Here is a 14,035-nt window from a genome sequence, read left to right as displayed (position 1 = left end):
GCTTTATCTGAAAACTACCTTGAGCAGTTAAACAGAGAACCAACTCGTGGCGATAACATATTAGACCTTCTGGTGACAAACAGACCTGAACTATTTGAAACAGTTAACGCAGAACAGGGAATCAGCGATCATAAAGTGGTTACTGCATCGATGATTTCAGCCATAAATAGAAATATTAAAAAAGGTAGGAAGATTTTTCTGTTTAGCAAAAGTGACAAAAAGCAGATTTCAGAGTACCTGACGGCTCAACACAAAAGTTTTGTCTTAAGTACAGATAGTGTTAAGGATCAGTGTACAAAGTTCAAAACCATCATACTATATGTGTTAGATGAGTATGTGCCAAGTAAGATCATAAGAGATGGAAAAGAGCCACTGTGGTACAACAACCGAGTTAGAAAACTGCTGTGGAAGCAAAGGGAACTTCACAGCAAACATAAATATAGCCAAATCCCTGCATACAAACAAAAATCACTTGAAGCGAAATGTAGTGTGAGGAGGGCTATGCGAGAGGCGTTCAATGAATTCGAAAGTAAAGTTCTATGTACTCACTTGGCAGAAAATCATAAGAAATTTTGGTCTTATGCCAAAGTGATAGGTGGATCAAAACAAAATGTCCAGACACTCTGTGACCAAAATGGTTCTGTTTCAGAACAGAGGATGACAGACTAAAGGCTGAAATACTAAATGTCTTTTTCCAAAGTTATTTCACAGAGGAAGACTGCACTGTAGTTCCATCTCTAGATTGTTGCACAGATGACAAAATGGTAGATATCAAAATAGATGAGAGAGGGATAGAAAAACAACTAAAATCGCTCAGAAGAGGAAAGGCCACTGAACGTGATGGAATACCAGTTCGATTTTACACAGAGTATGCGAAGGAACTTGCCCCCCTGTTTGCAGCAGTGTATCGTAGGTCTCTAGAAGAGCGTAGCATACCAAAGGATTGGAAAAGGGCAATGGTCATCCCCTTTTTCAAGAAGGGACGTCGAACAGATGTGCAGAACTATAGACCTATATCTCTAACGTCGATCAGTTGTAGAATTTTGGAACACATATTATGTTCGAGTATAATGACTTTTATGGAGACTAGAAATCTACTCTGTAGGAATCAGCATGGGTTTCGAAAAAGACGATCATGTGAAACCCAGCTCGCGCTATTCGTTAATGAGACTCAGAGGGCCATAGACATGGGTTCCCAGGTAGATGCCGTGTTTCTTGACTTCCACAAGGCGTTCAATACAGTTCCCCACAGTCGTTTAATGAACAAAGTATGAGCATATGGACTATCAGACCAATTGTGTGATTGGATTAAAGAGTTCCTAGATAACAGAACGCAGCATGTCATTCTCAATGGAGAGAAGTCTTCCGAAGTAAGAATGATTTCAGGTGTGCCGCAGGGGAATGTCGTAGGACCGTTGCTATTCACAATATACATAAATGACCTTGTGGATGACATTGGAAGTTCACTGAGGCTTTTTGCGGATGATGTTGTGGTATATCGAGAGGTTGTAACTATGGAAAATTGTACTGAAATGCAGGAGGATCTGCAACGAATTGTCTCATGTTGCAGGGAATGGCAATTGAATCTCAATGTAGACAAGTGTAGTGTGCTGCAGATACATAGAAAGAAAGATCCCTTATCATTTAGCTACAATATAGCAGGTCAGCAACTGGAAGCAGTTAATTCCATAAATTATCTGGGAGTACGCATTAGGAGTGATTTAAAATGGAATGATCATATGAAGTTGATCATCGGTAAAGCAGATGCCAGACTGAGATTCATTGGAAGAATCCTAAGGAAATGTAATCCTAAAACAAAGGAAGTAGGTTACAGTACACTTGTTCGCCCACTGTGCTTGAATACTGCTCACCAGTGTGGGATCCGTACCAGATAGGGCTGATAGAAGAGGTAGAGAAGATCCAATGGAGAGCAGTGCGCTTCGTTACAGGATCATTTAGTAATCGCGAAAGTGTTACGGAGATGATAGATAAACTCCAGTGGAAGACTCTGCAAGAGAGACGCTCAGTAGCTCGGTACGGGCTTTTATTGAAGTTTCAAGAACATACCTTCACTGAAGGGTCAAGCAGTATATTGCTCCCTCTTACATATATCTCGCAAAGACACCATGAGGATAAAATCAGACAGATTAGAGCCCACACGGAGGCATACCAACAATCCTTCTTTCCATGAACAATACGAGACTGGAACAGAAGGGAGAACCGACAGAGGTACTCAAGGTATCTTCTGCCACACACCGTCAGGTGGCTTGCAGAGTATGGATGTAGATGTAGAATTCTTTCACAGACAGTGCTCTTAACCAGCAAAGACTTAAAGATAATTGTAATGCCACTTTCATGTCTTTCTCTCTTCCTGCACTTTGAAATGGATGCCGGCATCAGATTATCTTGTTGCCACAAACAATTGATAGCCATGTTGCCTATCACATTGAAGAATGTTACATTTATTTTGTCAGCCTCACTTCCAAGGTTCAGCTCATGCCTCAGATTACCACTGTTCTATCTTGCTCACCGGGATTTGGGGTTTGCAATACTGGACTGCATTTCAGAAGCAACATGCGTTTTAGACACTGATTCAATGTATGTCAACTGCTCTGCTACCTGGAAGGACAGGCTGAGCTAGTCAGTGACATTATCCTCTTTCTGTCACATGCAAACAGATACAGCCCAGAAACCCTGGAGTAACAGCTGCAGGAGGCTATCTACAAACAGTGACTCCACAACAGCACACCCTCACGACTTTGGTGTTACCTTCGCATAACTATTGATCATAATGCTTGACATGCCTGGATCATTAAATTACTGACTCTGTTGCAACTGGCAATGATTGTACATGAGTCTGTATTTCTAGGAAAACGATTTCTTTTGGTAGATTGTATGCCACTGGCAGATATTTAACAGACAGGCAGATGCCATAATGTGTGGCACTGGGCCAAGAACATCTCCCACACCACCCAATCTTGCTCAAGCTAACTTGACACAACATGATGATGATGTCATGTCACCTACACAGTTGGCAGAATGCCATAACGTGACCAGCTTGCCTGCATCACTTAGCAATGATGGGACTGATGTGATAGCTGGCCCATGGCCGTTGGTGTGCTGGTTTTAGAGTCAATTCAGACATGACACTCACAAATATTACACTCCCTCTGAGTACCCAAAAGATGTCAGCTGGACAAAAAATTCACTTTGGTCCATCACAATGAGTAATGCTGCCCACCCCATCCACAAATAGAGCAAACATATGCTGCAATGACGACACCTACATAAGGATGTCTCTTCATGCCCGATCTCATAATACAACACTACTTTTCCTTTAGTGGACATGGACTCTGACATAAGTTCATTATCTTCTGATGGCACATAAATAAACCAACATCGGGACTCTGACTTCACTTAGTGAATAACTCAGAGGTACCAATCAGTGGTATGACTACTCGCATCATTCACCTATTGGCAAACCTTCATTGCACCTAGACACTCATGATGAACCACTTAGAACAAGTTCTAGTCACACTATGACAAGGTGTTCTTGTCATTAAAGAAGCAAAGTCACTACTTTGACAATGGAGGTGACGTTCTTAGGCCATACACTCAATGCATAAGACATCAGTCCAACATCAGAATGCATGGAGATGGTCAAAAATCTTGTACTCCCAGAAATTTTCTATGCCCTGTATCAGTTCCCCAGAATCTTTCACTTCTACTGCCAAGACCTTCCTCATGCAGCCACATTGTTGTCAACTCTCACAAACACCTTATCAGGAAAAGATAAATATGACAGCCAAGTTCCATGGTCAGTGAAGATGACAGAAGCATTCCATTGCACAAGGAACTGTCTAGCAGAAGCCATTACTTTCAAACACTGTTACCTTGAAGCACAACTCACACTCACAGCTTATGTAAGTGACACTGTGATGGGGCTGTGCTTCAGCAGGTGGTAGATAGGGTACCCCCAACTGCTTCAGTCCTTCTTAAGGAAACTGCCCCTCTCACATTCAAAGAGTTAGTTTTCAGCTGTGGGCTCCTCACAGTATACACAGGGGTCACATCCTGCTGTGAGGATACTGGGGGTCACCAAGTGACCATGTATGTGGACCATAAACCTTTGCTGGATCAGGATCCCACCTAAGGAAACCAGACCATAATGATGCAGACATTTAAACTTTATGGCACAGTACATGCCTGACATACATATGTCCATGGGGTGGACCATATCAGTGCAGTCTACCTTTCAAGAATCAGCATAATTTCTCTCCAATATGACTATGAGCACATGGCAACTGAACAAACAAATGACTCAAGCATTGATGACCTCAACGAGAGTGACACAAACCTTCACATCAAAATTGGTCTCTTACCATGTTTCACACAACCCTAAGTCATGATTTTTCACAGAACAGGCCATAACTCTAGTGCTCTTACAGTGTTTCACAAAATCTTCAATCAGTTGCACAACCTGAGTTGCCCTGGTGTTTGGGTAAATATCAAATGAGACTGCCACTGTTAGGCACAAAGCTGTCTTGCATCTCAGTGTAGTAAGACAAGCTGTCACCCCAGATACTTTCCCATCCTGAAGACTCAGTTCCAGCATGTCCACCTTGACATTGTTGAGCCCCTGCCAGAGCTGGGAGAGTTTTGATACCTTTTATCCATGGCAGACAGGACATTATTATAGGTAAAAGCCCTACCCATGCATAACATCACAGCTAAAACAACCACACATGCATTTGTCAAGATGTGAATTGCTCACTTTAGCACTCCTGAACTGTGGTTACCACCTATCAATTCTGTCAATTTGAATCTGTCCTCTTCAACAACCTGTGTCATCTCTGTGGGACCACCCACATGTGGACTACTTCAGATCCCTACAGAGCAATGGCCTCATTGTGAGGGGAAACAGAACAATGAAGATGGTCCTGATCTGCAGTGGCAGTTTCTGGACCTAGGTTCTCCTGTGGTTCCTGCTTGGCATCCTCTCAGCATGCAAGGATGACCTACAGGTGTTTCTGGCAGAGGTGGTCTAAGATGAACTTGTCCTGCCTGTAGAATTTGCTCAGCCTGTAGTCAACACAAGACCGGTCGACTTACCTATACTTGTGCATCATACTCGGGCTTGGAACATACACATGCTGCTCTCCTCAACTCATTTGACCCCAAAGATATTTATACACAAGAACCTTGCCTGTTGCAACTTTGTCACGTTGTGAGGTGACATTGTTTGATCACTCTGCAGACACCTCATTCAGGCCTGTACAGGGTGCTCGAACACAGTCCACAGACATTTGCAGTCTAGTATGTGGCAAACCTATGGCAGTTTTATGTGCCCAATTTAAACCTGTAAACCTGTATGGGACTCCACTCCAGCACACCTGAACATCAAACAGTGGACACTAAGGATGATGACCATATTATTCCCATACTTGGATTTGATGTGAGCTAAATTCAATGAGCTTCTGCCCCACTTCCTCTATCTGTTGCCCCATCTGAGTCACAATATGGCCATGTCAGGTGCCCTCTGCAACATCTGGCACTGTACCACATTTGAAGCATCAGCACATCATACAGCACTATGAGAAAAGTCCCCATCATGTCCTGAATGGTGCCAGCCACTGCGCGACCAGTCACATGCATCTATGCATGCTGATAGTTGTTGATTACCACGTCCCACAGTACTCCGTACTCCCAGCAGGGGGTTCTGGGGGGATATTGACCTCTATGTGATGCCTGAATGTCTCTGGCTGGTGACATTGGTTGATCTTTGGGGAGAGGTAGAAGAGAGTCAGTGCATTCTCGACCAGTGTTTGATGTAGACCTGTTGTATAATTGCTCTTCCAAATAAAGTATGTTACATTAACTGAATCACTGTTCCTGCTGCATCATTGTTGCTGCTTGCTACAAAACTAAGGGTTGCTGTTCATATTGTGATGATCTTTGGAGACAGGGAAATAGAGTTGGTGTGTTCGACCACTGTCTGATGTAGACCTGTTCTATAATTACTCTTCTGAATAAAGTGCTTTACATTAACTGTATTACTTTTCCTACTGCATTGTCATTCCTGCTTGCTACAAAACTAAGAGTGCTGTTCATATTGGATACTAAATGATTTACAAAAATTAAAAAAGAAAAGCAGAATCATTTAAGTCTTTCTTGGAAAATCCTTGGCAATAATTTCTGTTTTACCAGATAACTTCCCATGCATTACTAACAACTGTGACCTTTCTATAAGGAAATAATGCATCCAGTAGTGGAACTGAGATGAGACTCAGTAAGCAGTATTTGATTAGAAGCTAATATGGTAACTTTATAAGACCCATCTTCTCTTTCTGAGGAGAAATAGGCAATGGATATGCAATAAAGGCTGTATGATTCAGAGACTGAAATCATACACACAGAGTGCAAGACAAGAGACTGCAATCTGCTCATTGTTGTGTTTCCAATTTCTGAAGGAGATATTGTAATGTTTTACATATTTAATGACACTGAATTTTATGAAATTTTGAAAATATCTTCTCAAACATAATGCGTACAATGACTCAGATGGGGATGAGTTTCTCCAGTGTACCAAACCACTGAAGAAGAAAGGGAAAACATTAGTCTTTAGGTATGAATGGAGACCAGTTTGAGATTATTTTTCCACATAGCTGACTTACCATTTCACCCCCCCCCCTCCCCACACTCCACCCCTCACCTCCTCTCCACTTTCCCTCATGCACTTTCACTCATGCTGTTTTTCACTACTAATTGTGATATGCACTCTATAAAAAATCTTACAGTTTTGTGCCCCTCTCAGTTTGGAATTCCAAGCAGCTGCTACTAATTGTTATATGTCCGGACACAGAAATCTTGCAGGTATGGTGCTTCTGGCACCCCTCTTGGCTTGGTGCCCCAAGTGGTACCTTGTGTTGCTTGGACCTTAACCTGGCACTGTATGAATGGGGTAATAATTACCAAATGTAATTAGTTTGACCTGACTTCATTGTTGAGCTCCATTTTAGTTTCTTTTTCATGTAGGCTCAATTGTCTACTAGTATCACTCACTGCTGTTGGTTGCAGTAGGATAATTAGGTTTAATTTCTGTATTGAAAAAATTTACAGGTGTTCCACACATGTTTATTCCATTTTACTTTTGTCTATCATTTACAGTCACAGCTTCACCATGTAACAATTCATGTTGAATGTTACTTAACTTAATTTTCTTCTGCCTGGTTCATTGATGAATGAATGGGAAATTTCATCCTTCATAAAATTTATTCACATTAATTGACATCTGAACTGCACACTCATGTAAACAAAACACAGACAGACTTCACTGATCTCTTTGACTTCCAAAAGTAACTTCAAAACTGACTTGTCGCAGCATTGCTGCATTGTTTTATACAGAATCATAACAATTACTACCAAAATAAAGCATCATTAATTTTGTACAATTTTGATGTTACAATTAAAATTTACAAAACCTACAGAAACTGATGTTACAGCTGAATAAGGTATAAAATACAATATTCAGTGATACTCTTTTATAATAATATCTTAGTTTTCCATAAGAAAATCATTCTGAACTTTAATTACAATAATGTCTCTCATATTATTTTAGTTATGTAATTAATTACAGTTTGGATTTGGTTACTAACATGTAATGGTAGTATACAGCTCATGCTTTATGCAATTAAATACATAGAATGCACAAATAATGCCTCAAATTCTCAAAATTGGAAAACTGTGAGATGTAAACAATTGGAGAGTTGATTGGAAATGTAATTACAAAGAATATTAATTACAGAGGAAGACATAAAAATAAATAACCAATGAAAATACATCGCTTGTTAATAACTTTTAAGCTGTTTCTCAAGATAGTGTGTTCTTTTGTTATTGGATTTTTAGATTACCGCTTTGTTAATTAGAAGCATTGATTTTTCATGCTAACATCTCTGCAGTCTCTAGTTATTTATTACTTCAATTTCTTGATTAGTTACTTAATTTAGTATATGTACATGATTTTATCAATGACAACAATCCACCGATAATTATGACAAAATACGTCCTTCCAGAACGTTCAACATGCCTACCCAATGAATTTGAAGTTTTTTATCAAATAGGACAGAATTATATATATACAGACACACATACAAGGTCTTAGGAACCACTGAATTGTCTGATAACTATCTGGATGCGTATAAAAAATGGTGGTATCGGACATTTCATATGAGTCCTGGGGGAGGCTATACCATTATAACCAGTAGGTGAAAACAGAGCCAACCAACATATTTCACTTTGCACCAAGTATGTACTACTATTTACAAGTCAAACACAGAACTAAAGGTATAAATACTTCTGAGAGATGCAAATTTATTATGATAAAGATAAGTATTTTCAAAGATGCATTCACAGGAAGTTATGTGATTAACAGTCATGTCACAAATGTTTTTAAAGTCATTTTCCAAAAAATTAAAGAAAAATAATTATGTAGTTACTCATAATATTAATTTTAAATGTACTTGCAATGTCTAGAAAATTACAGCTACTGTTTTTATTGTGGCCTTCAGACCAAATACTGGTCTAATGCAGCTCTAAATGCTACTTAATCCTGTATAAGCCTCCTTATCTCCAAATAACTACTGCAACTTACATCCTTCTGAATGTTCTCCCTGTGTTCATCTCTTTGTCTCCTTTTATGATTTTTACCTGCACACTTCCCTCCAATATCAAATTAATGATCCCTTGATGTCTCAAAATGTGTCCTATCAACTGATCCTTTCTTTTAGTCAAGTTATGGCACAAGTTTCTTGTCTCCCCTTTTCTATTCAGTGCCACCTCATTAGTTATGTGATCTAGCCATATAATTTCCAACATTCTTCTGTAGCACCACATTTCAAAAGCTTCTATTATACTCTTGTCTAAACTGTTTATTATTCATGTTTCACTTCCATACATGACTATACTCCAGCCAAATACCTTTAGAGAAGTCTTCCTAACACTTGAGTCTATATTTAAAGTAAATAAATTTCTCTTCTTCAGAAATGCTTTTCTCGCCATTGTCAGTATACATGTTATATCCTCTTGACTTCAGCAATCATCATTTATTTTGCTACCCAAACAGCAAAACTATCTACTACTTTAAGTGTCTCACTTCCTAATCTAGTTCCCTAAGCATCATCTGATTTAATTCAACTGAATTCATTTGTCCTTGTCATTTTTTTGTTGATTTTCATTTTATACCATTCATTCAAGACACTGTCCATTATGGTTAACTGCTCTTCCAAGCCTTTTGCTATATCTAACATAATTACCTCATTGGCAAAACTCAAGGTTTTTATTTCTTGTCTCTGGACTTTACATTCCACTCCAAATTTCTCTTTGGTTTTCTTTACTGTTTGCTCAGTGTACAAATTGAATAACATCTGTTACTGGCTGCAAACTTGTTTCACTCCTTCGTCAACTACTGCTTCCCATTCAGGCCTTCTGATTGTTATAATTGCCATCTGGTTTCAATTCAAGTTGTAAATAGAAATGTCTGTATTTGAAGTGAATTGTTTGTATGTTTCAAGTACTCCAATTATTTGTGTGTATCATCAAGTACAAAGAAATCTAAATTATTCATTGATCAGTTCTATTACAGGATTCATGATTCCCCCCCCCCCCCAAAAAAAAAAAAATATCAGTCTTGCCTAGGACAATGATACAGTGTTATTATTCCATGGCATTTCCTATATTAGATTGTTGGGCTAGCAACCAGCTGGGAGAAGTATGCCAGTGTCAAGATTTTTGTGCCTACTTTTATGAGATTCTGAATACATTCCTAGAGACTCATTTCTGAAGGAAAGTAGCTACTGTTAATATGTTATGCTTTCTGATGCAGATCTGCCCAAATCTTTGGTACATACCACAGTGGGGAGTATTCTAAACAGTTCTGTTTTTGAACATTTTGTGTGAATGAAGTTCTCACCCATTCCACTTTTTAAATGCTCTGTGTGAAAGAAGTTTCAACCTATTCCAGTTTTTGAAAGAGCTGAGTCAAAGAAGAGCTCGAGAGAGCGTAGCAGTTCTGTCTGCTTTGTTTACCTCTTTGTTTGTTGTCCTCAGTGTTGATGTACTGGTGGAAAAATGGGTTGTGGATTCCAACACTGACTACTGCCGGACCTTCACAACACCCTAATAATACACAGTTATATGGCCAGTGCACTGATGTTTAATATTCGATAAGCCTCATTAATACTTTGCAGACAAACCTCCATATACTGCTCCAATAGTTTACTGTTCAACATCTACGAGCAGTAAAACCCTAACCACAAAGTTCACAGTTCTTGAAGAAAAAAAGGGATGTATGGAGAAGGCACTGTCAGTGTTTTAACACATGGCCTATTGGTGTAACACTTATTTCACTGTTAAGTTGATACATTGTTGTTATTCTAAGCAACACAAATTCCTCATCTGAAACTCATCTGTGGGACTGACTGTCTTGTGAGCAAAATTTGAGCCCTTATATATCCTCACAATAATAGGGGCTGAAACTACATATTTTTCAAAGTTAAATTTACAGAAACATTAAATTAATGGAATACATCAAAACATCTTATTCAGTTTCTTCTACTGCAAGGGTTAAGCCAAATTAATTGTTTAAATTATGAAATTAACATATATCATTATGCAAACAATACTTTTGACAAAACTGTTTATTACTTTATTTCCGACTAAAGCCAAATAGATACTTAAAGAATACTAGCATTTTATCTTCCAAATGTATATAATTAGCAGAGAATTTATATTTGTTTGTATGTCAACAGTAGAAATTAAGTTATGAAATAATTACTGATTTCTCCCTATAATGAAAGATACTAACTAGAAATAGTCAAAATAAATTTAAAAATCAATTACATCCATCAAACTAGGCACAAAATTAGATCTGGTGTTACTTACTTTAAAACTGAGGGTCAACCTTTCTCTTTTATGGAAATACAGATTATACTCACGTATAACAGTAATTAGTCAAAAATGAAAAAATGAATTTTAGGGAGGCAGATAGCAAAACAAGAGGAGAGGTAAAAATATCCCAGCTTCCTTTGTGACAAGAGGGCTGTTAATTGCTTCCAGTTTATGATGGCTTCTAAAGTAAAATGTGAAAGACACAATTACAGAATGGAAAGTCATGTATGAGAATATTCCATCAGTTGAAATCACAACATTGCCACTAAAGTCTCAACATGTGTGTGTAACATGTTTCTCTTGTGTATGAGTTATCATTTAATATTGGTATGGTAGTAACTACTAAGGAGTGGTAAGGTGCCGGGCTATCATGAATTCAGACATCCTTTAAAACAAATTTATTAACAGACAGTTGGTACAAAACAGTTATTAGCAAACATATAGTCTGACCCCTATGTATTTTTTTCTTTTTTTTCTTTTTAACAGTACCTGCTATAAGGCTTACTCTTAATAATATTGACACTGATCCAACATCAGGGGTAAAATACTGGTGATACTGCCAAATTTGAGCTCAAAGCAACTATAACATCAATTAAAAGTTTAAGCTCAAGCTTGATAACTATTTGTGATAAAAAGTGCAGTTGGCCTTAGACTATGACATAAGGTACGTGTAACATAAGCAAATATTTTATCTTGTGATGCCTGTTGCATCATGTGATGTAACAAGACCAAAACTTCTGAAGAAGATATTTTTACAAATATGGTCAAGGAATAATAAACCTTTATTTGCAACTGGTTGACTGATTTTTCAATCTATTGTGAACTACAGAGTTGCTGTTTTGCAGCCATATTTAAGGCTTTAAATATTATTTAAGCTGTGTTACGTTTTAACTTGAAAATCACTAGCTATGCTGGTTTGTATGACACACCTAGGCTATAGACATATTCTCTAAGCTCGGTAAAATTAGCTGGAACTTAGAGTCTCAAATCATTTATAAATAGATTATTTTTGATAGTTTTTGCACTTTCTTAAACAGGCAGTAGTAATCGAAGTACCTCAACAGATGTCTGTAGAATTCTTATTATTTGTCTCACACATTTCAATTGTGTGTCACATTACTTAGATTTAATATTCTTATGATAAAAGTTCCTTTGAACTAACATTCTGTTTGATAACAGTTTTAGTAATTATAATTACAACATATGATTACTAATACAATAAAATCATAAAACATTCCATGTGAATAATACTTGAATTTACAGATGTCTTAGAAGAACTGTGAATACATTACACAACAACGTGCGGTATCTAAAACAGAAGCTATGTGAAAGCATTGGCCATTCCAACATGAGATGTTACACTTGTCCAGTTATAAAAGTGCTACAGAAGTGCCGTTCATCTACAGAGTATTGCCCAAATAAATCAAGGGAGATGTGAAAATGCAGTAAGATTGTGCAAATACTGTAAGATACTGACTATGGTTTCATGTCATTCATATTTTGACAGAACTGACTGTCTCTTCAAGTAGCAAAATTTGAATACAGTGTGAAGTGAATAGTTGAAACGCTTGTCTTAATGTGTTCAACATATTTATGGGAGTTCAAGAAGAGTGATTTTTAGGTTAGGAACATTAAATAGGTACCAGATGTGTTTAGTGTCACCGATATTATTAAGTAGTGTGTTTATTATGAAAGGACTAATATCACACAAAATCTACATAAAAATGTATAAAACACATTACATTTTACATAATTTATGTGTCTGCCTGAAATCTTTTTGAAGATTCTTGTTACTAATTTGTGATTTGACAAAAAATCATAATTGATCATCTCATGTCTTGTGTATCTCACTTTCTGCTTTAATGTAGGAATCAATTTAGAAAATTTTTGTATGAGACCAAATTTGTTAATTAAATCTTCAGTAATTGTCAATCATGAATTTAATGCCAGTCTTTAACTCCATTTATCTCACTGTTTGACATATTCCGTGTTTATCTTCAGATTTGTAGAATCTGAGCCCACAGACTGTACTTGTTTAAATTTTTTAATTTTTTGTTGGAAAACCATCACAGAATTACCCAGAATATTTTTGTATGAGTAAGGAAATTAAACAGCTCTCCAAACAGTGATCATTGGAGCCAGCAAAACTGGAAGTATTGATATGGTTTTTGAATGCTTATAAGGAATCTACATGTGCATCAACATTTACATTAACATCTGTATCAAAAGCTACCTTAAATGGTGTGTCTTAGAAGTTATTCAAGTACAACTCTCACTTCCATTACTTTTCTGTGCCAGTCGCAAATGGTGCATGATAAGAATGATTGCTGGTAAGACTCTGAATGAGTTTTAATCTCCCTAATTTTTACCTTTGTTATCTTTTCATGAGATATATGTAGGAGAAATCAGCATGTCGTTTGAGACTTCTAGAAATGTGCACTGACATACTTTTAATGTAAATCACACCTTTGGAAGAAAATAAGAAATTGAAATTTTAATTGGAAATTTAATTAAAAAGTTATCACAGTAAATAAGAGAATAGTATGAAGAGGTGCATAGATGAATACTAGCATTAAAGATCAGACATTTAAGAAGAGATGATTGCATCAATAAATAGAAACTAAATTTAGCAGTAAAATCTGTGGTGCAAATATCATTAAGTCTACGATTTGGAAGGTTTGTGGCTGACATTACAAAGAGTGAAGGCATGTTCATTGGACCCCTAATAACAATGCAGCAACTACCATGTTCTTGGTGGCTATTTGAAAACTTACAGCAACAGCAGCTGCAACCAGGTGAGCTATGCAACCAAATTAAGTGAGCTGTATTCAAAATGAACTGATTTTTCTTATGGTGTGTGTGTGTGGGGGGGGGGGGTTATTTATTTATTTATTTAGTCCTTCAAATCATATATGTAGAGAATATATACAAGGATATTGGACATGGTTAGGTATTTACAAGATAAAATACAGTTTGTATTGCAGTCCTAAGGACTAGAAGTAATTTAGCACTGATTCATAAATACAACAAACATTACAGGCAGCATACAAAGTAGAATATTAATAATGCATCTTTATTTTTGTTGTTTGGC

General features: G+C 37.3%; 1 protein-coding gene across 1 annotated transcript in view; it reads left to right on the top strand.

The window, feature by feature from the left end:
- The window catches only part of LOC126188442 (centromere-associated protein E-like), a 618,456-nt gene extending 605,721 nt beyond the window's left edge, over window positions 1-12,735 (top strand). The window contains exon 25 of the mRNA XM_049930047.1: window positions 12,208-12,735. Coding sequence (XP_049786004.1) covers window positions 12,208-12,216 — 9 coding nt within the window. The 3' untranslated portion in view covers window positions 12,217-12,735. The remainder of the gene's footprint in view (window positions 1-12,207) is intronic.
- The last annotated feature ends 1,300 nt before the right edge of the window (window positions 12,736-14,035 follow it).

This window comes from Schistocerca cancellata, chromosome 5, assembly GCF_023864275.1.
Source record: "Schistocerca cancellata isolate TAMUIC-IGC-003103 chromosome 5, iqSchCanc2.1, whole genome shotgun sequence".
In the NCBI taxonomy this organism is placed as follows: Eukaryota; Metazoa; Arthropoda; class Insecta; order Orthoptera; family Acrididae; genus Schistocerca; species Schistocerca cancellata.
The sequence above is the reverse complement of the archived record's forward strand: the minus strand, read 5'-3'. Positions and strand labels throughout refer to the sequence as shown.